We start from the raw sequence: 24,218 nt of genomic DNA, 5'->3' as shown, positions 1-24,218 counted from the left end.
AATGCAATGGTTTTACCTGGAGTGGAAGTGTGAATGGAATTAGTCAAAATTTGATTTGCATTATGAGGTTGTTGCTGCACACTTTTGTCTTTGATCAACTCTAACAAGGCAAATCTTTGCTCTGGAGTGAATCCAGATCTTGATATTCCAATGTTCTCTTGGAGACAATTGAGCTGGAATTGTTTGTCACTGAGTATATCATCATGCCCCTCAGTGATCACGTGATTGATGGTGGTGTTATGTTGTTGCCATTGGTAGAAGTGGGAGGAGTACCCATGCTTCTTATAGCATACATCTTCTGTGTGGCCTTGCTTGTTGCAATGAGAGCAAGCCAATGTAGCTCCACGACCTCTGCAATGAGAGGATCTGTTTGCCATGTTTGCCATTTTGAGAAATCAATGAATCACAGAGTAATAGGGATTCAGATCTTCTTCCTTCCAACTCGTTGATCGGAACAGCTATGTTCACCAAGAAAGAATCTTGCGAAATAGCCTCTCATCAAACTCTATTGGATGAGTTTGAAGGAAGAGGTAAGAATGGGGGAAAGAAAATGTCGAAAGAAAAATTAGGGATAGAAAGAGAATGGCAAAATTGGATTGATCTCAATTCACAACTTTTTCTTTTTTTTTTGATTCACAGCTTGGTTGCTCTCCACGCTCACCGCACCATGAAGAAAATCTCATGTCCTAAGCTGTTCAAGCTGTGATGTTGATGGTTTGATGAATTAGAAGGGATTAAGAGAGGGAGAGAGATAGGTTCTTCTCATTATTGGAGAGAATGAAAAATCCCCCTTTTGAAAAATATTTGTTGAGTTATTACACCTTATATACTATGTACTTTTTTTTTATGTACTCTCACTAAAAAATAATTACAATGGTAAACCTATTATTGATAAAGAAATAATCTAGCTAACATATATAGCAAATTATCTTTTCAAATAAAAAAAATTTACAATTCACTTTGACATTTTGTTATTTTAAATTTGCACCTATATTTTCAAAAAACACAAAAAAAAATTAATTTTCAAGAGTTTCACTCAATTTTATGCCATATAAAATTCTTCTAATCTAGCAAAGATTGTGAGCGTATTATCGCATTTCGCAGTATATAGTACCACGCTACCACCACAAATTATAGCCGTTGCGAATTCAAAACTAAAATAAAATAAAATACAATTCGACCGTTGGTGAAACCTTATACCCTTCACTTCCCAGTTTGTACTGTTTTCATATTCAGACAGAACCATTCTCAAACCAAAAAGAAACAAAAAATGGTTAGTGAAGACCAAAAACGAAGCCCCAGAAACCAGAAGTACCCTGCAACTGAGGGAAATGGCCAAAGCCAAAACCTTAACGATGCCGTTTTCAGTCCGCGATTCAAATCTGCGGCAGCTATGGCCGGCTGGGACGAAGAGGCACTGCTTCTCGCAAGCCTCGTCGTTGAAGACACACCCGATAGAGATTTCAAACACAAGAAGCGCTCTGTCTTGAACTCCAAGACTCCACCCACCAATTCAAGAAGGTATTCTAATCCTGCTTTCTTCAACGCTTTTTTGATTGAATTGTGTTATTGCAATTATGTGATTATTGGAATGAACTTTGTGTTTAGGAAACGCAGAGCACAGAGTTCTCCAGAATCGATACGAGTGGCTGTTCTTGATCTTGACGAAGAAGACACTCCAAGAAAAGGTTATTTTATTTCCAATTTGGGGTTTAGGGTTCTTGATCTTTCATAATCATTGTGATCTTAGATTCTTATGTTATCATTACTGTGCAGATAGTGGGAAAAAGACTAAAGAAAAGAAGGCCACTGTAAACGAAGAGAGTAAAGAAGGAGGGAAGGAATCCGGTGTTGCTGCACTTCCCTGCATTGATAAGCTCAGAGACGAGCTTTCTTGCGCCGTGAGTGGTTTTGATGTCGATATCATTGTTTTCAAGGTTCATAAATTCCTAGTTTCAAAATCATTTCATGTTTGTTTTTATTTATCATTGTGCAGATTTGTTTGGAGATATGCTTTGAGCCAAGTACCACCCCTTGTGGTCACAGGTACACTTCAAATAAAAATTTTCTGAATTTCTTACTTAGTATGATTTGTCCTGGCCCTTTTTTTTAAATTTCTATTAATTAATTGATTATCATATCCTAGATTTCTAATTCAAAATCTTTAATATTTACAGCTTTTGTAAAAAGTGCCTTCGATCTGCTGCAGACAAATGTGGCAAAAAATGCCCAAAATGCAGGCAATTAATAGGGTATGTATAATTTCTTTTCCTTCTTTCTTTTTTTACTTCACAAAAATCTCATATTCTTAATTAATGTTTTATCATTTTTTTGTTAAATTGCAGCAATGGAAGATCATGCACTGTGAACACTGTTCTCTGGAATACAATACAGCTCCTGTTTCCCCAAGAAGTTGAGGCAAGGAAAGCGGCCGGCGCCATAAATAGCCGGCAACAATCTAAGTGCCTGAGCCCAGAAGCAGCATTTTACAACAATTTAAGGAATGGTGAAAGCACAACAACCAGAGGTGGTGTCAGTACAAGGAGAAGCAGCGGTAGGGCTGCCGCAATAACTGATCAGGAAGCAAGGCGGCTCCAAGGTGTGAGATCAAGAAGAGGGATTACTCCTGCTACACAAACTGAGGATGCAGCAATTGCCCTGAGGCTGCAGAGAGAGGAGTTTATGCAGGCCTTTAGGGGAACACAGGAACAACACCATTCCAGCAGATCCTCATCTGTGGATTTAGCTAGAGAAAATTTGAGGGCAATGGCATCTAGAGCCATGAGTCTTCGCATTAGAGATCGAAGATTTTGAAAAATAAAATAGGGACCAGTAGCTGCTTCAGCTGCTCCTAATTTGTATTGTTTGTTGTTTTTTATGCAAATTTTCTTTTTATATATTTTTTTCTCGAGAACTTTTGTTGTTGACAACAATATATATGTCAAGGAACTTTGCCGCTGTTTTATCTGTAAAGTGGATCCACTTCATGGGATTAGGCTTGGAGGTTGTTATTTAGTAACTTTAGAATTTGTGATCACATTAAATTTGTTTACTGAAGGACCTGTGATTCTATCTTATAGTGAGTTTATTCGGTTGTACTACACACATTCTTATTTAGTCTTCTCTATCTAAATTAAGTCAATATAATCAATTTTCTTATTCTCATCCAACAATCACATAACATGCTTTCTTTATAAATGAGAGTTGCAGCAATGAAAATGAGAGTTAAGAGGATCATCCTAAAGACAAAAAGCATATAAATGGGCATCATCTCAAACCATCAAGAAGATTTTAATTGTGTTCCAGCAAAATTCTACAATGTAATGGAATATCCTTATACATATAAAGACAAAAAGCATATAAATGGGCATCATCTCAAACCATCAAGAAGATTTTAATTGTGTTCCAGCAAAATTCTACAATGTATATCCTTATACAAAGATCCGCTAGCAAAAAAGGACCTTGGCACATATGTATAAAAGAATAAAAGAAAAAAATATGAACAAAAGAAATGCTAAGCCCAAAGCTTCTAAAATGTTGCAACAGTTCTACGTGGAATACTCGGATTACACACTCTCAGTTTCATTTCACCAGTGAAATTTCGTCTCGACATGAAGCATCAAACAGCAATGACCGAGGTATACATCATCAAAACAATCGTAAATTCATAACAGTGAGAACTCCTGACATCCTATTATCTAGTTCTACGAAGTTGTTGAAGCTTGTTTAGTGCCGCTTTCTGCTGCCATAAGTAACCTGTTTTGTATCCCTATTCCTTCTTTGCAACATCCTTAAAGTAAAGGAAATGGCACCTATAGCAGCCATAGCATAAAAGGCTATGTACGGAGCCATGGCCAGACCAGCAAAATAGGAACAGTATCCAGCTATCAGATATAGGAAGTATAGACGAACTTTGAGGATGGGGACCCCCCTGATGGGCAAAAAGAAAGAATTGAACTCTGGCTTTGTGTTGCAGATGCCGTGAAGTATAACGCAGATACAAAGTGTTGAATCCAGAAGCCTTGGGAGAGACTTGCCCATAGCTAGCCTCTGCAATAAAACAAAAAATGAAGGAATGAATAGAATGTAAAAAGCATGAAGGGTGAAGACTGCCAAATAGAACAAATTAAATAAAATTGCTTCATGTCCATAAGTTGGCACAATCTTATTGGTGGAATTAGGTGTTACATTCTATCTCTTTTACCCCACATGATTTATAAATTAGCCGACACATTAGGAGTAATCTAGTGTTTATTGATTTAGATAATGTACATAAGGTCCAAAGTTTAAACAGTATTGCCACCAATGTACTAAATAATCGTCATACTGATAATGATGATAACGCAGACACAACATATATTTGTTTTAAGATGGTCAGAGATATAGTAATTGGCAATTTTTATTGGTACAAAAGGAGAGGTAAGTAGTAGTTAAGTGGCAGTTTTAGGAGTTGTTAGCATGGTCCAGCTGGCTGCTAGGTTGTTAGATTCTATTACTCACTGCCTATAAATAGTTAGGTTATAGTTAGTTTAGTTTTATGTGCATTTTCTGTTATAAATTCTGTTAGAAACTGAGAGAATCTCTCTCCCTGAGTTGGTAGTCCCAACTGTGTAGAATCTTCTAGGGAGTGCTAATTGGCAATCCCTGTGCAGCAATAAAGCTTACCCGTTCTGCTAGTGCTAGCTCTATCAACTGGTATTTGAGCTTGAGGATCCTGTTGCTGAATGGTGCAATTGAGATCGAGGAAAATGGAGACATGATTTGACACTATCAAGTCGCGCATGGAGGAGATGTTCCGATCAATGCAGGAGACGCTGCAGCGTTTTGATTCCAGAATGGATTCATTTGAAAATCGCGCACCTAATCGGAACAAGAGCGGTTCACTGGGACCACACCTGGCTGCAGGCTCGTTCCCGGGAAACCGCAACGGACCGGAGCATTGGCGGAAGCTGGAACTTCCGATCTTCCACGGTGGTTCAGATTGAACGCATAGAGCCATTTTTCTTGCTGCATGCAGTGCCAGAGGAGGAATGGCTCACGATAGCCACCTTTGCGATGGAAGGAAGGGCGTTCACGTGGTTCAGGTGTCGGGAGGCGACGGCGCCGATGCTTCAGTGGCGGTTCCTCAGTGCAGCGCTGCTACGGCATTTTCAACCAGAACGGCTGCAGAGTCTATCAAATGCTGCTGAAGCTGAAACAGACAAACTCGGTCCGGGACTACGTCAATCAGTTGGTGCTTCACGCGCAGCCTTTCCGTGGAACCATGATGGAATTGCTAATAGACCTCTTCTTGAACTGGCTGAAACTGGAAGCGGGTGAAGAATGTAAACTATTTCCATATCAGTCAGTGGATGCGTTGATGGAGCTGGCACAGAAGGTAGAAAACCGCAACGGCTGCCTTGCGAGGAGTATTGAGACGCAGTAAACCACTGGCTTCCAACTTCGTCGTTGCCAATTCAACCGCCACCAAAGCTGTGCACCCTGCTACAGTGTCCAATTCTGCAGCAAGCAAGGGTGCAGAGTCGACGACGGATCCCTTACCACAGCGCGGATTGAGACATCTCAGCAACAAGGAGTATAGGGCAAAGCACGCCAGGGGGAATGCTTCCTCTGTGATGAACAGTACACTGCAGATCACGTTTGCAAGAATAGGGAGTTCAAGCTTTTGATCATGGAGCCAGACTTTGAAGCTGATTGGTTACAGCTTGAGGCAGATCCAGAAACAGGGGAGCAGGGGCAATTGGAACTCAAATTCATGAGCTTGAATGGACATCACAAGTCAATCAAAGCCTGGGCAGAGATAAATGGCCGCCATGTGCACGTTCTCATAGATTGTGGAGCTTCAGACAACTTCACGACACCGGAGATCATCACCGAGTTGGGCTTAAGGATTGACAACACCCCTAAGTTCCAGGTCAAGGTAGCAGACAGCAGCAGTAAAGGGGGACAAGGAAGGCATTTGGGTGTAACTCTCCAATTCAAGGAATTGGCAATCAAGGAAGACTTCTTCATTTTCCCAACTGACGATGCGGAGTTTGTCTCGGGGCTGGCGTGGCTAGATAACTTGGGAGATTTCATCACAAACTTCAAAAAGTCACGCCTTCGATTTCAGAATGGGGGAGAACATGGTTACTTTTTAGGGGGACCCGGAGCTTTGCTATGGAGGCATGCACCTTCAATCTGCAGTTTTGTCCATTCAAGAAAGGGGAGAAAGATTTATGGTCCAGCTGTGGCCCATGACTTTGCAGGCTGCCACTATATCGCAGGTGCTGGAGGTGATACAATCGGTGTTAGCTTCTAATGCTAAGGTGTTTCAGACCTTACCAGGGTTGCCACCGCACCGTCGCCATGATCATGTGATTCCACTGAAGGAAGGAGCTTCGGCCCTGAATATAAGACCTTATCATTACCCGCACCATCAGAAATCGGTGATTGAACAAATGGTGAGAGAAATGCTGGCCTCAGGGATAATTCGGCCAAGCTCCAGCCCTTATGCTAGCCCGATATTGTTGGTGAAGAAAAAGGACAACAGCTGGAGTTTGTGTCGATTATAGGGCGTTAAATGGTATTACGGTGCCGCATAAATTTCCTATCCCCGTCATTGACGAGCTACTCAATGAATTGGCAGGAGCTGCAGTTTTCTCTAAGTTGGATTTAAAATCCACGTACCACCAAATTCGGATGAGGGATCAAGACATCCACAAGACCGCCTTCTGCACTCATGAGGGCCATTATGAGTTTCTAGTCATGCCCTTCGGCTTGATCAACGCCCCTAGCTCCTTCCAAGCCTTGATGAATGACTTTCTTAAGTCTCTATTACGGAAATTCGTCTTGGTCTTTTTCGATGACATCCTCATCTATAGTCATGATATAGCGAGCCATGCCCTTCACCTCCAACAAGTTTTCCAGATCTTATTGGAGAACCAGCTGGTGTTGAATGAGAAGAAATGCACATTCGCGGTGAGCTTAGTGGAATACTTGGGTCACATTGTCTCGGTGCAAGGGGTCTCGGCTGATCCTAACAAAACCACCGCAATGCTCGAGTGGCCGGTGCCTACAGACCAGCGGGCTTTATGGGGATTCCTGGGTCTTACCAGATATTATAGGCATTTTGTGCAAGGATATAGGGTCGTTGACGGAGTTGACAAAGAGAAATGCATTTGAATGGAATGACAAGGCCCAAGAAGCTTTTGAGAGATTGAAGAAGCTGATGGCAGACCTACCGACTCTAGCAGTTCCAGATTTCAATCAAGACTGTGTTTGTGTTGGAAACAAATGCATTGAGTGAGAGGTTGGGTGCAGTGCTGTCCCAGCAGGGCAGACCAATAGCATTCAGCCAAGCACTATCTCCAAGGGCCCGGCAAAAATCTGCATATGAAAGGGAGTTGATGGCCATTGTCTTTGCTGTCCAAAAGTGGCGGCATTACTTGTTGGGTCGCCATTTTATTGTTCTCACAGATCAGCAAAGTCTGAAATTCCTCACAAACCAGCAACTCATGGACCCAGCTTATTTGAAATGGACTACTAAATTATTAGGCTTGGATTCTGAGATCTGGTACTGGCCAAGCCTTGAGAATAAAAGGCGGCAGATGCATTGTCACGACAAATGATGTCAAGGGCAATCTCGGTAGTGCATATGAACTGGGAAACGGTGGAGGAGGAGGTGGCTCACATCCAAGAGCTGCAAAAGATTGGGGTCGCCTTGCAGCAGGGTTTGGATGACTATCCGGGGTATTCCCTACATAAGGGTAAGGGAGGGAAGTTTGGACTGCAGATTCTTCTCAGATCCCACTTTTGCTGGCTGAGTCCCATTATAGTGGGGTAGGAGGACATTCAGGCTTCTTTCGGACCTGGCGGCTGGCAGCAGCTGTTCATTGGCGCAGCATGAGGCAAAGGATCAGGGATTGTGTTGCTGGTTGCCACACTTGCCAGCAAAATAAGTATGCCGCTGTGAAACCGGCGGGGCTGTTGCAGCCACTCCCAGTTCCGGAGAGAGTTTGGGAGATGTTACAATGGATTTGTGGTGGGATTGCCAAAATCCAAAGGCATGGACACTATCCTGTTAGTGGTCAATCAGTTAACTAAATACGCTCACTTCATCCGCCTAGCTCATCCATTTTCAGCCAAGGAGGTGGCACTAGCCTTTATTAAGGAGGTGGTTAAACTACACGGGTTTCCCAAGTCGATCATATCGGATAGGGATAGGGTGTTCATGAGTAAGTTTTGGTCCGAACTATTCCAAGCCACATGGACAAAATTGAAGTACAGCATGCCATTTCATCCTCAAACCGATGGCCAAACCAAAGTGGTGAATCGCTGTTTGGAGACTTATTTGCAGTGCATCGAAGGAATGTGGAGTTCAAGCTTGGGCGAGTGGGTTTATTTGAAAGTGCAACCTTATTGGATGCAGACACTAGCACGGAGGGTCAATGAAAAGCTGAGCCCTCGTTACTATGGGCCGTTTGAAGTGATTGAGAAGATAGGGGAGGTGGCATACAGGTTAGCCATGCCTCCAGGGTGCAGACTTCACCTGGTCTTCCACATTAGCAAGTTGAAAAAGGCCGTCCCACCGCAGCAGCAGGTGCAGAGGCTTCCACCAGGGCTGGCTGAGGATGGTGAGCTGGTGATGAGTCCTTCTCAGATCGTGGCGTCACGTACCACAGAGGACGGGGATTTGGAGAATTTGGTGCGTTAGGTGGGCCTCTCTCATTGTGCGGACAGCTAGGAGCGAGCGGCAACATTGCGGGCTACCTTTCCGGAGTTCCACCTTGAGAACAAGGTGGTTGTCCAAGGGGGGCGTATTGATAAGAGAGACGCCTACTACTAACAGGTTTGGGATGTGTTACAAAAGGAGAGGTAAGTAGTAGTTAAGTGGCAGTTTTAGGAGTTGTTAGCATGGTCCAGCTGGCTAGGTTGTTAGACTCTATTACTCACTACCTATAAATAGTTAGGTTATAGTTAATTTAGTTTTATGTGCATTTTCTGTTACGGATTCTGTTAGAAACTGGAGAGAATCCCTCTCCGAGTTGGTAGTTCCAACTGTGTAGAATCTTCTAGGGAGTGCTAATTGGCAATTCCTATGCAGCAATAAAGCTTACCCGTTCTGCTAGTGCTGGTTCTATCACATTGCTTTGACTTCTTTAACATACATATATTTTTAGAATATATTATTTGACAAAACAAAGGACAGAAATGCATTATTCAAATTATACCAACTTTTTTGCACTTGATCTACCTAGTAAAAGCTTTTAATTCAAAGGATTTACTAGAAAACTTTAATACTTTATTAAATTCGTTTTGGCTGCATGTGTATGTTCATGGACAAGAATGGAGCAAGTAAATAGATGGGAGTCTAATACTTCTATCCAAGCTAATCACTCTGCCTCTAAAAACTTCTTTCTCAAGGTTATACTACCTTTAAACCCTTGTTTCCCTTTAAGTTGGGTAATAACCTGGATTAAAACTTTTGGGAGTAACATTTGTAAGCTGGCTCCTCTTTTAATTTAGCCTTTTCTTATCACCTAATACATAACTCTCAAAATTTTAAATAGTTGTTAATTACTAAATTTGGCTATGAAAAATAAACAAGTGGTATGTTTTCCAAATTAAAGTGCAAAAGAATGCTACTTTTAATCTAGTTGTTCATCAGAAAAAAGTTTATTTATATCAATACCTGGAACCAAGCTACCATGGAGGGGGCAAACATCATCGTTGCAACAAAATGCAACAACAACAACCCATGGCGATGGTGGAATGCATCTAACTGGGTGTCACTAAAACTTTTTGATGAATCCGGACTATTGGAAGAGTCATTTTCTGAAGGGAATGTCCGATCAAAACTACCATCGAATTTGAACCTCGGCCGTTCAGACCCATTGTGGACTTGAGACAAAGAATCTAAAGTTCCATTGTTTTGTTCATGGTTACGGCAAGAAGCCATGAGGAAGCTGCACATATGTAAGAAATTTTGAGGGTCACAATATCTGACAAATACAACAAAATAAATGAAGCCATCCAGATTATTGACAAAAGAACAGTGCATTATGAAGAGAGGAGGGTACAAAATACAGGATAAGAATCCCTCCAATAGTAGTATGAAAACAATACAGAAAAACAAAAACAGCTATCTATAAAGCATAGCTTTCCAATCTCTCAAAATGTTTGGGAGTGCATGTCCTCAGTAAAAGATCATGAGCTTTACACCATATGTATGCCAAAAGTCAAGTTATAACCCATAAAGCTTGTTTCTCCAAAAGTTTGTCAATGAAAAAATGTGTGCATTACGCTCTAACCAAATACATGAAATGGTGGTGTAAGCCATCCAAGGATACTTCAAAAATACAATAACTACCATTCAAAATTCCTCATTATTTCACTTCTTCCCAAAACATTCAAGCTCACAAATCTAATTTTCCAATTAACTAAAACTGAATAAATCTCAATTTCTTCACCTGCCTGGGAATCATTTTTTTTGAGGCAAACAATTTTGATTTCCCTAATATTGCATCCAGGAAATATCACCCTCCATCATACAATAATATTACCATATATATTGTTCTTGTTATTTAATTCCCCTTATAACTTATAATAGACCAGAGGTATGACATAGATAACCTATAAAATTACTTGAGCAGCCCTCATTCGGTCCTTCAAACTCCACATTAAATATTATTGGGCATGGCAGAAGTGGTTAAATGGTCAAGTAATGTTGACGATGAAATTGATGTTTATTTTACAGTTTATGGCAACTCTGAAATGATCAAAAGTAATTTACCAGTAGCCACAACAAAGAAATGCAGTTCAATGTATATACCTGCATAGCGCGTTGTGGCAGAAGAAAAAATGAGAGCACAGAAGGATTAGTAGACCAAATGCTGGATGAACCAAGCATGCAAAGATCATTGCAGCAAGCACCGTTACAAGTACTGGATTTGCTCTCAAAACTCTGACCCCCTGTGTAATATATGTTAGAAACACTGTATGGTCAATTGTTGATATCGAACTGAATGAAAATATAACAGTATGATGCAGTAAGGGAGTGAAAACTACTGATAAGAACCATGTTTCTACTACCCTCCACCACTTCCCATTCTACTTATCCTTTTCCCCAAAAAGTTAAACACACCACCACCTTATAATTTTTATATAAATAAACCTGTCCAACAAAATGCTGATAAGAAACCCAACTGACATGTATGAGATATAAGTCACATGCACATGAGGTCATACTTTACCTTTAGAGAAAAGAAACTAGATGACAGATTGACAAACCAACGAAGAAAAATAAAACCATTTTGTTCCCACATTTGCCACCTGAAAAATAGTTATACATATCATTTATCATTTAAATAGTTACAGAAGCATTATTAGGAGTTCTTATGATTGAAAAGTGAACTTTTAAGACACTATTGCTAGAGAGAGAGAAAAAAGGGAACAAATCTATATATTCATTACAAACATGATTCAGCAACTCAGCTTGACATTAAGATAAAGTCTATCCAATTAATATTGCAAGACTTATATCTGTAGTATAACAAAGGGAAGAAACAATTAGTCTACTAACCTTGTCTTGATGAAGATGTGTGTCACAGCAGCCACAAAGAATACCAAGTGAGATATCAAAGCCAGAATTGCTACAAACCCATTTGCGAAGATATAACAAATCAGGGAGATGCCAATGAAGCTAGCAAATGGGGGAAATGGCCGAGACAGCAGCACGGAAAGGAAAAAGGATAAGAAAATGGGTAGAATGGCTAGGGGAAACAAATGTGATAAAAGTGTTAAATTGGATTGCAGAGCTGTTAACATTGTTGGTATCCGTAGACCAGCATCCCATAAACATGCTTGCCGCATTAGAGCAAAGAAAATAACAGCAATAGAGAAACCAACTATCTGCATGAAAATAAAAATCCCAATGAACAAAATATGCTAGCAACAAATATATAAGAGGGGAGGGGAGAAAGAATGAAGCAAGCAAATATCAGGTCAGCCCCATATGCATGAAGTCAATACAAGCACCTAAAGATTGGCAATGGAAATATAAGCATGTATAGAAAGTTATCCAGATATTGATGTAAGAATTAATAAATATAATGCAGATTATAAGTAATCATAAAAATTAGGCACGAGAAATTTACTACCTTTGGACAATACTGCAGCAGAAGCCTACTCGCAGCGGCACTAACGGATATTGAAATGCTACTTTTATAAGAACAATGTGGGTCAACCTAAAGAATAATGAAATTAAACATTAACTTCCGAAACCTGAGAAAACATCAACAGTTCACAAATCTGTGATACATGACAAATAACTCTGCTTTCTTTTTGTTCATGAATTAAAGGCAAAAAATAGTTTCATTCAGGTATTTCATGATTTATACCAATAGAAGAACTACAGTTTTCTCTGAATGCTGAGTTGAACTCCAAAGAGCAGGTGTGGAATCCACAAAAATTGTCTTCGTATTCAAGTTTGGATATATGCTAAGACCAGCTGTATCATCCCAAGCAAGTGCAACAGGTGGGAAGCAGCGCAATTTACAGAGATCTGAAACATTAGACTATAATTACCTCAGCTGACAGGAAATAATAACATCACACAAAAAAATAAATAAATAAAATAAACATGCAAACATTTATTTATATATTTTTATCAAAGTAACTAACAAATAATGAAACATCCATAAACGCATGAAACTATCAGCAGAAATGAAAAGCCAAGTTCAAGTTAGCAGAACAAGAATCAGTAACAGGACCTTGCTATATTCAGAAGCAATGCTTGAATGTACGTCTTGAGACACAGTTTATCAGGAGGATCTATAGAAAATTGGAAGCATTGTTATCTTTTTTTTTTTAAGTTTTCTAGCACATTGTTTATATTTATTGAGATCAAGATAAAATATCGCGGTGGTAGGACACAAGTGTGCAAGTGAAGGTGAAGATAAAAAGCGAATGTTTTAAAGAGCCGTCTGTGCAAAAATGTGGAAAATCGGGAAAAGTATATAATGGCTAAGATGGAGAAAAAAGTGATGGAAAGCGAAGCAAGAACTAGAGCTTATATGGGTCTATCAATCTTTGGGTGCAAAGAAGGGAAAAGAGGCAATGGACCACATTAAGCGCATTAAAAACAAGGAGGTGAGATTTTGGTTGTAGAAGAGAGCAATATGGAAAGATGGAAGAACTATATCATAAATCATTCAACAAGGGCCATGATACTCTTTCGTGTTAGGATCGGCTAAAATGAGGAAGGAGAACCAAAACTTTAATTATTATCGAAGAATTCGAGAGTCTGAAGTTTTTGAGGCCCTAAAATAGACGAAGAATAGTAGAGCAACGGTTTCGGACAATATACAGTTTAGGAAGAAAAGGCTGACCAAGCTTTTTAATAAAATTTTAAGTTCTAAGAAAATGGCAAACGAATGGAGCAAGGGCACCATGATTCCTATCTACAAAAACAAGGGAGATATACATAATTGTAGAAACTGCAAGGGATCAAGCTCATGAATCATATCATAAAGTTACCTAAAACATTAACTCTAAATACTAACCCTTAAAATCATACCAAGGAAGATATATAGTCATTCACAATGGGGGTTGAAGCACAACCTAATATTCATCACTCTTAGCCATGTGGCAAACAAGATGCCAACAATAGCTGTTGCAATGACTAAAGCCAAGCTTTAAAACTCACATGGGTATTACATTCCCATTATTCAAATTGAAACAAAAAAGGGTTACAACCCCAAGAAACAAAACCAAAAGTTGCACGGAGGTGGACCCAGTTTTATCTTGCACATTCAAAATAGCAGGGAAGTTGCAAAGAACTGGCCAAAAAAAATTTCTTGGGCCAAATCAAGGAAAACATTCTCTCAAGCATTGATTAAAAGGACGTGGAAAACATTGCATGATCCCTATTGACAGACCAACTAAATTTAGCATTAGAAGGAGTTCTTTTTAACCCAAAATTCTGAACGAAAGCAACACAACCTTGCATTGTCCAGGAATCTCATTGTTATAAATTCTCCCGCCAAAGACCAAGAGGGACCATAGAAACCGCAAATACAACTCCTCCTAAACTAAAGAGCAATATTCATTTTATTTGAACCATAAACAGAAGTGTACTTCCGATTCCCTTTTCCCAAAAAACTGTAATAGAACCCAGAAAGAGAGCCACTTCAAGCATCCACTGTTTTGCAACTGTAGTACCCTGAATCAAAACCATACCTCCTAAAGCTTCAACAAAGGGAAGAAATACATTATTTCTCTTAAATCCAAATCTTCAAGAGATTCCCATTTGGTTACATGAAGCAAAACCATCTCAAGGAAAGCCTTCAAGTAGATTTCCTTTCCTTTCCCCCGCTTTTGTGGATCCCCCACATATCAAATTCCAAATAAGAATCTTCATAATGGAACCAATATCCTTTGTCATGTGACTTATGGTAGGGTATCTTCCCCATTTTCCCCTTCTTCGTATTTGTTTGTCTCTTACCAAACTTATATTCTGCACGAGAACCCTTCATAAAACCCCCAAAAAAATATAAAATGGATCCCCCAACCATATCACGTTCAAATTAAGAATCTTCATAATGGAACCAATATGCTTGTATTTAAGAAAACAGCTATTGGGCAATGCAGAAACAGATTCAGAGCATGTTAGATGCCCAAAGCTGACATGATGTAAGTACAAGTAAGAAAACAGATGTGGGTCTGACAACATGATCATGACCTTTAGACCAACTAGATGCTAGGTGTTTTACAAAGCATGTTAGACGCCCCATAAGGAAACAGATATTTGGCACTGCAAAAACAGATGTGGGTTTGACTCTGAATTTGCCCCGCAAATAACACACATCAGGGGAGATAGTATTATCTATAGTTCATACAATAATAACACATAACTTCTATAAGCACACAAAAAGAAAACCTCTATGAAGTGACACCCCAAACAGATGCAAAGCCCATAGTGAATGAGAATACTTACTAGTGCTTTCAGGGTCTCCAGCTTCCTCCTCTGGAAGTCCAGTATTTTTAATTCCACAACTGACAGCTTTCATAGACAAAGTAACAGGAAGAAGACCCAAGCTGACAGCAAATGATAATTTGACAGCCAAAGGATGTGCTTCCTCCAATAACAGTTCCTGCAATACATATTGACTATTTTTAACTTTTGAACATACACAACAACAAACAAGACTTTTACCCACTAGATAGGATCCAATATATGCATAAAAAAACAACATTGTGTTGGTGACTTCATCTGTGATTATTGTTGGTCTCCCGCCATAGTCAAACTTCTTCTCTCTCCAATCTACCCAAGCTTCTGCAGGTCTTCCTATGGCCACTCAAAACTCCTAAGGGAATATTCTACCAAATTTTTCCACAATAGGTTCTACCATACTTTCTTTCATATTGCAATCGTTCCTACTGACCTATTCTTATATTGACTAGTGAATCAATTCATACAACAATTTACTAAAACAGCGAACATATTCTCTTGTTGGCTTTTTACCAGTAAACAGCATGTCCCATATAACGACATTAACACCCCATGTGACGTAGTTGTGTGGTAAACATTTTCCCTAAGTTGAAGTTACACTTTTTTAATACAAATAACACCTAAAGCAACTCCTCTATTTCATCAGCCCTACTTGAATCCGCATCCACCCCTCTATTTCCATCATCTTGAACAATGAACACAACAGTGAAACAATGAATTCTCATACGGCATGGATCATATGTTCAACCCTTCCTTAAACGTATGTGGCATTTTCACCAACATCATCCATATCCCTCCTCCATTTTACCCACCTTGATTGAATTCTGTGATTTTAAAAAACACTAATCATTCATATCTCCCTTTGTTTTCTTATTATTTTTGTAGGATGGATCCAAGATACTAAAACTTCATGCGTTTTGGTAAAATCTCTAGTTTTCACTTAAAAACTAGAATTAATATATCTCTTGCTAAATCTACATTCTATGTGCATGTTAAAAAAACAGCATTTTAGCCTAACAACAATACCAATAACAATAACAATAACCATAGTAACAAAAGGTTTATCTCTTTATTTTAAGTTAAATGAATAATGCAGTGGCTTAATGATCCAAAAAGCAAAATATTTGTCTAGTCTTGGTAAAGTACCCATTATTATACTTGTGCACTAATTCTTGTGAGCAAACAGGTAATGGCCTACGAATTTAGGATCTATATCCTACCAAATTCATATTTGGATCAAACCTTACACTTCTGCATAGGAGGAGGTAGTAGGGGGTATAAAAACCAAAAACACAACATAAAAACAACTGCCCTTGAAAATAACAACCTTTTGAGAATAGATAGACTGAAGCATAAACCATGCAGATAAATCTTTCTTCCCTTCGTCTGGGTTAAAGAACTGCCCAACTGCCATGGATACTGCCGGTGGTGGCCTTCCTGAAACAGACTGAGCACTGAATTTTACTATACATACGTGCAAAATAAAAATTAAAAAGTTTTCAACTGTACTAAAGCTTCCACAGGAAATATATGATGATTCAATCATTTGATTGTCTAGAATCGGGAATATATTAAATAGCTCACGAAATTGTGCTGAAAAGGATAAGTGGCATTGAATGATGAAGGTGCTCTATCTATCCAAACAATAAGCATCTTTCTTCTTTTGCATGTAAGGTAATCAAATCCCTCAAATGAATATGGGCTTCCTCAATAAAGTTTGAAAACAAACCAGAAAAAAAAATCTCTTCAAGATAGACCAAAATGGCCTTGGGTAGAAATTAATTTAAAAATAAATATAATAAAATAACAAAATTCAGTAAACCTCACATATGCATATGCGTTTATTAATCTTTAAAATCACTTCATCCACAAATTGAAAATGTACCGGACGAGGTGCAACTGAGATGGTAAGAAATTTGAAATCACGCATGTCTTCTGGTCCCAACCAAAACACAGCAGATGGAGGGGCTTGCTCGGTCTGACTGCCAGGCTCAAGCTGTAAAAGTATCACATATTCAAAATTATTACCATATCAAATTTATTAACTTTTTACTTCAGACTCTCATATTTTTAAGGTCATTTATAAACACTAGTGAAGTGCCTATTAGTTCATTCTTTTATTTAATAATAATAACAAATGTGAAATTAGTCAAGACTGAAGAACTTTACAGTCTAATTTAGAAGTCTTGGGTTCAAGTCTTAGAAATAGCAAAATGTTTTCATTTTGGGATACATATGATGAAAGACATTTCAGGAAAAAAATTGTGCACCAAACCTTTCCTAATTCACATTATATACACTAGATTAGATAAGTAGATATATCAAACAAGAGGGAAGAAATCATTCAGACTAGGCAAATATACCTGTCGTGGTGCTGGACCTGAAGGAATACGCATCATCATTGATGTTACTTCAACCACCCTATCATTGAGAGGCAAATCTGGGGAAGATTTTCCCTTTTCTGGCCACAAATGAATTCTAATTCCAGAACACGGTTCAAGATTGGTCACAAACACAAAATGGCTTTTTCCATTTGACCCCTACACATCCAGATTTAATGGTTGAGCTAGTGCGCCATGAAATAAGTATGAATGTAATTGTAAAGCAAACTGTTAGAACCATGAGTACTTATTACAGGAGCGAGGGAAATTATTAAGAAATGATAGCACAGAATTTATACACAAATTAACAACTAATTGAAAATAATATTAATTGATCAGGAAGTTGAGTGGCTTATCAAATGTCATTTGATTATATATTGAGATCTCCCGTAAGCATAGGCAACTTACAGAAACAATTATATATTATTACTTACTTTTAGAAACACAAAATAAAAAGCAAAATATATAATGGAGAAGAAAAAGGATATGAAGGAAATCTTAATAATTTTAAGTGTCCTTACATATTCCTACATAATATGGTAACCTAAGAAAAACACCCGGAGATTTATAATGATTTTTAAAGGTGGCAAGGATGGGGCAAGGGTTAAACTTATACAGTCCTCAGTCCATTTGGTTGCAGTGAAAATCTTGGATCTTTAAATGTGTCTCCTTCTTCCTGTATTTGTTGTTATTATGAGATGAATACAAAGCTTCAATGGAATTGCAACAACATCTAATATGCAGAGAGACTGCCTGCATTGTTGAGTTTCTCATGTTACCCCGTATCTTACATTTCTGTTATCTAGAAATCCTTAGTTGTACCTTCTCTTTTTATGTCTATTGTTGAGATTCTAGCAATTGTATTAAACAAAACTAGAAATACAATGCAAATACCAATTTTTGTATGTCCAACCACCGTCTTCGACCATCCATTGCTAATACAGTTACAACATTTGTCTGAATGTATAGGTCTCTATCAAGGCCCTCTTCGTTCCAATGAATATTGGCAGGGCACGAAACCGATCTATGTACTAGAGATCCTGCATGATATATAATTTAAATATAAATCTTTACACAGAATGTGTAGGTGTGTATAAGACAAACTAGCATGTCAAAATTTGACATGAAGAAATTCAGAGAAACCTTACATAGAAAACCAGCCAGTGCAATGGATTTGATATCCAATTCAATGTTCCAAAATGTTTATTCACAATGTCCTTAAATAATTATGAGAAAACCAGAATGGTAAACATTCATAAGAATAATAACAATACAAACCAAGCTGATTTGAATAGAATAAAGGGCAGGAAATCATGTAATACTATCTTCACCACCTAATACTAATGGATATAGTATAAGTTTAACTCTATGCATGCTTTGAAGTAGCCAGCCATATATGCATATAATTGTACCAAAATCATTATGAGATTATAGAAACCTTGTCTGTAACACATTCTATAAGTAACATAAAAGAATCCAAAAAATATTAAAAATAAGAAAGTTTATGTGATAATAAATTAATAAAATTAGAAATTCAGCATATAATACCAGTAGCATCTTGTGTGTTCTGGCCAGGAACATGCATTGACTGTTTAGAAGAGGGCAACTGCATCATCCTATTGAAATTATCTGATATTCCACTACGCAGCATTCTTGCAAACACTGCTAGCCTCTTTTGAGTATCAGGAAAAGGTTGGCCTGTTCTCGAGTCTATCAGACTAAGAAGTGTGTGTGAGACCTGGATATGAATGTAAATGATGAGAACCACAGAAAAGGAGATTGATTGCGTTCTAAACATGGCCGGAGTTGGGGGGCGGGGGGAGGATTACTCACTTGGACAACCATTTGATTACACCATAAAATAGCCTGATGTTCCATGGACAACCACACATTTTTCATGGCAGTACTACTGATCATGAAGCCATGTGTTGGGGGTACAATATTATCAAGCAATGCTAATTGTGACCGTACCTAAAACAAAGAAAGAAATAAGGCCACTATGCTAATGTTGATATTTTGCAATTATATAAACATTGAAATTGTTGAAATATGATTATGGAGGCAATAAAAAAAAGGAAATACATTTGCTGTATAATAAATATCAGTTTCAACTAGAAGTTATATTGCATGATGCTGCCAAAAAAAAAAATACAAAAACACCTAACCCATGGTAGAAAACATATCATGCATATACTTCAATGAAAAGTTAACAAACTTTATTCTAGAAATTAAAAAAGATGGACATTTTAGTAATAGTATTGCATTAACTCAGAAAACATAAAAGGCCGGCCAAAAAGGGACTATCTATGCACAATCAAGTCAACTGCCAACATTTAAGAACTGTACGGAAAAAGAAAAAAAGAATTGCGCAACATGCAGATAATTAAGGCATCCCTTCTCTTAAATCCCATTGGTGATAAATATAATGTATACAAGGGAAGATTAAAAAACAATAACAATACCTGGTAATCATTATATGCACCAGAAATAGATACAACAACGACATGAGAGAGTGCAGGACCAGAGACATAACGCCCAGTGTTAGTCCTCTGAACTTTATATCCCTCTCTCCATTCAGAATTTACACGTGCAAAATAATGACCCAAGGAAGGCTGCAATGGCACAGGTGGTGATCTGAATAGAATACATTAGCCGTCAAACATTTAAGCAGGGGATACAAACAAAACAATCAGCCAAAACCATATAGGAAGGGAAGGGAGAAAGGAACCTACTTATGAGGGGATGCCATTGTAAGAACAGTTTCAACTGCTGATTTCCTAAGGCGAGGGTGGATAACAGCAGCTCTAGCAACAACACCACCCATAGAATGACCAACTAATATCACACTATTTGGCAAACTCCCAGAAACTGGAGTACCTTCTCTTATTCGAGCATCATAAGACACTTTATACTGATCTAAAATCTACAAAGAAGGCCAAATTATAATAATTGAACAGAGAAACATTTTAAAATTTTTACAGCCTAAATAAAGTAAAGCCAGATAGCCAGCTAGGTACAGAATCAGGGGAAAGAAACAAGGGTATATAGTTAAGCAAATTATGCCTAACTTCAAAGCTGAACTCCATGACACCAGAGAAGCATGATGTTCAAGGCGTCAACAAAGCATGGGCAATTTATTTCTTCCGGAAGGATAGTGTAAAACTCTTTCTCCAAGATGGAGTAAAAGTAGAATAAGTAAATAAGGCTTACTTACATTTCCATACAGGAACGATAATGAAAAGTTTTGTCTACTAGAGCATACCTGAGACTAAAACCATACTAAAAATCACCTAACGACTAGGATTTTTGGGAAATAAATAAAAAGAAACACTTTTTTTTGTTCATGGAGATTGCTTATCATGACATGGATAGGCTAAGTACAAAATAATAAAACAAGGTTAATTCAACAGTCAACACAATCTCAACATTACAAAAATGCAACCTCATAATAGTTATCCTATAATGATTTGCGTCTTGCGGAGATAATACCTTGTGAATAGCATACACAACATATTCAGTGTGCTCTTCAAGAATCGCACCATCCATTGCAGAATGTTCTCCTTCAAGATCAACAGAAAACCAGTCTAGCCTGCTAGTATACTGGCTGGGTAACCGAAAACCAGATATATTTTTGTCTGAACCTCCTTCTTTGGGGCTTAGAGAAGCTTCTTGGTAAAATGTACGCTCCAGGGGACCACTCTGATATGCCCTATCAGATTCTGCAGCCACAGACCGGACCTGTTATGTGGACAAAAGCAGAGAAATATATTAATGGAAAGACAAAACTCTGAGCAGCAAAGACGCTAGAAATAATAATAATAATCAATTCAGAAACAGTTGAATCGGAAACCATAAGTAAAGTTAGGCTAATACACTGCATTGGCAATAGCTAATTTCTCCATTTTCAGACTTATTTTTTATAAAACCCCCTTCTATTTTGGCTGTTCAATTTTTGCTAAACAAAATGAAGGCACATTCCCCCCCCCCCCCCCCTTTCTTTTCTCCCCATAGAAGCTCTTTATCAGATAATAGATACAAAACCCTCTAAGAAAGAATTGAAAGCCAAGTAAGTAAACCTAAGTTCAATTAAAAGACCTTCGGGAGTTTGAACCAAGTAAGTACACCTCAGGCATTGGAAATAACTAGCTAGACATGTTCTTTTCAACTTGTCATCATAATATCTAACAAGTGCTCTCCAATTAACTTTTAACAACTAAACCAAATTTCTAAGCACAAAACCTTTGGTCTTTAAAGTGGAACAAACTTACCAAAAATGCATTCCCAGTTTTCCACATTTATTACTCATGATCATGAATTAGCTAACCCCACCTAGTGGGATAAGGCTTTGTTGTTGTTATTTATTACTCATTATCATGAATACCAAGCAGTGCAATATCTTAAACGACATGTAAAATTAGCTGGACCAGGAATCACCTTCCCTGTTCCATTTTCTCTCACTGCAGTTTAGCTATAATGTGAATGGTAAAATTGGAAAGTTAGCCATAAATACTCCATGATATGTGAAAATGCCAAACATGGAAAAAACAAAAAAACAAAATAGTGTTCAAAATGAAACAGATGAAGTATTAATTAACAACCAGAGAAGCCAAACACCAAGTTACAAATAGACTCGTAACACGAAGGAAAGAGGACCTTGCCTGTTTGTAGCTACCACCATTGCCCGGGATAAAAAGCACTGGCACACCACTAAGCTTTTTGAGATGATCCTTATAATCAATCTTCTTCCACCCCTCATGATACAGGTACAATGCATACTTCACCGGCGAACCACTTTCAGACGAGGTAATAGGAATGTACGTAGGATACATGTAAGTCATAACACATCCATTTGAAACGGGATTCAGCAATGAATACAAAACCCCGAGAGAAACCCCTAAAAACAAAGTAATCAAAATTCCAATCTTAATCTTGCTTCCAATACCCCGCATTGCACCACAAAAGATCACTGGCCGCAAAATCCTAACTAGCTGTTGAGCAGTGTTTTGTTCCCTCTTTTGTTCAACTCCGCAAATTGCAAGCTCCAAAAAGAAGCATAACCGTTCACTCCTTTTAGTCTTAAAAAAGCAAGAGCCTCGCTGAAGGAAAAAAACAAGGGAGTATATTCAAGTTAAAATTAAAAATAAAAGAAGAAACAAACGTAAACTAAATAAATTAGCAAGCATAATAAACACGAGCTAAAAATAGAAAGCTCAACCGTTTATACCAGATCGCGAGCCTTATCACTAGTTTCAGCTTAAGATCCAAAACGAAACAGATTCAGTCGCTTTTCTTTCTAGTCATTCATTCATTACTTACCAGATCAAGTTCACTTAGTAAAATGAAAAAGGAAAATCTACAGAAAGAAAAATCTACGATTCCACACAGAACTCAAAGAAAAAAAGTAAAGAAACAATTCGAAGCAAGGAAAAGGCAGAGAAAAGTTCAAAGTGGCTGTATAGATCTGAAGGAAGATAAACAGATGGAGGGAAAGCTGAAGAGAGGAAAAGAAAGAAAGAGAGAAAGCATTACCGAATGGGTGAAGTTAAACGAAGAGAAGGTGTAATTGAAATTATAACTCTTTTATATATATGCTCAGGGTTTTTCTTTCTTTTCTTTTTCTTTTTTTTTTGTGCTTTTAAGGCTTATTTTTAAGGTGTCGCCTGGTTGAGCGAAGAGAGTGGCAATGGGGGAAGAGGTGAAGAAAAATAGAAAATAGTTAGATTGCTACTTTAATAATAAACAGCATGGTCATGGACTCCTGGTGCGTAATAAGAGTAATGAAAGGGAAGTTAACGGTTCCGTCGGGTAGTTCAAGCTATTGGAATAATCATTATTGGGTAAACACTTTACACTAATTAAGTAAATTATAGACAACGGGCTTATTAAATGCACCGGATCCATGTATTCACATCTTGCGGTAACGGCTGATGGTGGCGTCCGTGTATCCCACATTCCCACTGTTTGGGCCATTACAGCATAAAAACAAAACAAATGATGGTAAATGATAATAAATTGGAGAATACCAAATAACAATAACAGAGTTGGTAATAAAAAAAATTAATTAAAAATAGGTATAACTTATTTTATTTAGTATTCATTAATTATTGTGATAGTTAATGAATATTAATAAAAAAATTTAACTGTTTTTTTATTTCTTTAATATTATTGTTCTAATATATTGATAATTTAAAAAATTTAACATATTTTTAAATTAAATTGATACATCGTTTAAATATCTTTTAAATAGTGAATACGAAAATTAATTGTTTTTACTGATTTCGCAACCATGATTAATTGTTTGATAAAACTCTTCCCTTAAATTTATTCACGTAATTAAATAATTTAATGATTAAAAAATAATAATCATACTAATTAAATTCTTTTAGTAATCAACTCCAATTAAACTAGTCGAATTAAGTTTCATTTTAATCCCTAAAATTGACGCATTATACTGATGTAGTCATCAAGATTTTAATTACTATAAATTAATCTTCTAAATTTAAAAAACTACACTACGTTAGTTCTTTTATTATTTTTTGTCACCAGAATAGTGATTTCATGAGTAATGTAACTATATTTTGCCAGCTGAAATACAAAAACATAAATTATTTGACGCTAAATATATCTTGAAACGACGTCGTTTATAGCTGAAGAAAAATAAAATATTACTTTTTTTTTCACTCTTCATCTTCAACATCACCACAAAGATTACAAAGTTAAAAAATCTCTGTTCCATGGATGAGAAAGATTACTAATTGCAAGTTGTGTTAGGGTTCTTGAAAATTATTGAAACACTACTGACTATACCTAGTTGTGCAAAGAGTTCTTTTGTCTTTTCAATTTTT

At 37.6% G+C, this 24,218-nt stretch overlaps 2 protein-coding genes across 5 annotated transcripts; one reads left to right on the top strand and one right to left on the bottom strand.

Annotated features, from left to right (window-relative positions):
• The first annotated feature begins 1,085 nt into the window (after positions 1-1,085).
• LOC112697245 (uncharacterized) lies at positions 1,086-2,973 on the top strand. 2 transcript variants are annotated; one of them, XM_025750344.3, is made up of 6 exons: positions 1,086-1,521; positions 1,609-1,688; positions 1,777-1,901; positions 1,997-2,046; positions 2,178-2,252; positions 2,346-2,973. In XM_025750344.3, the coding sequence occupies exons 1-6, from the start codon at positions 1,271-1,273 to the stop codon at positions 2,812-2,814; spliced, it is 1,050 nt and encodes a 349-aa protein (XP_025606129.1). In that variant the 5' UTR covers positions 1,086-1,270; the 3' UTR covers positions 2,815-2,973. The 2 variants fall into 2 exon arrangements, with proteins under 2 accessions (XP_025606129.1, XP_025606131.1); XM_025750346.3 differs by having other exon boundaries at positions 1,146-1,521; positions 1,618-1,688.
• A 402-nt stretch (positions 2,974-3,375) lies between these two features.
• On the bottom strand, positions 3,376-23,119 carry LOC112697243 (uncharacterized). 3 transcript variants are annotated; one of them, XM_025750338.3, is made up of 19 exons: positions 22,903-23,119; positions 22,032-22,469; positions 20,863-21,111; positions 20,106-20,296; positions 19,836-20,007; positions 19,207-19,344; positions 18,922-19,111; positions 18,268-18,413; positions 17,356-17,532; positions 16,878-16,988; positions 16,320-16,439; positions 14,978-15,134; positions 12,381-12,544; positions 12,141-12,227; positions 11,564-11,892; positions 11,235-11,313; positions 10,814-10,953; positions 9,674-9,947; positions 3,376-4,050 (listed from the first exon to the last, which is right to left on the bottom strand). In XM_025750338.3, exons 2-19 carry the CDS (start codon positions 22,320-22,322, stop codon positions 3,727-3,729), a joined length of 3,339 nt encoding a protein of 1,112 aa, XP_025606123.1. In that variant the 5' UTR covers positions 22,323-22,469; positions 22,903-23,119; the 3' UTR covers positions 3,376-3,726. The 3 variants fall into 3 exon arrangements, with proteins under 3 accessions (XP_025606123.1, XP_072053589.1, XP_025606124.1); XM_072197488.1 differs by having other exon boundaries at positions 22,027-22,469; positions 22,903-23,114; XM_025750339.3 differs by having other exon boundaries at positions 22,598-22,917.
• Positions 23,120-24,218: the final 1,099 nt, after the last annotated feature.

The sequence above is a fragment of the Arachis hypogaea genome, chromosome 6 (assembly GCF_003086295.3).
Source record: "Arachis hypogaea cultivar Tifrunner chromosome 6, arahy.Tifrunner.gnm2.J5K5, whole genome shotgun sequence".
Lineage (NCBI taxonomy): Eukaryota > Viridiplantae > Streptophyta > Magnoliopsida > Fabales > Fabaceae > Arachis > Arachis hypogaea.
This window is presented reverse-complemented; position numbering and strand designations above follow the sequence as displayed.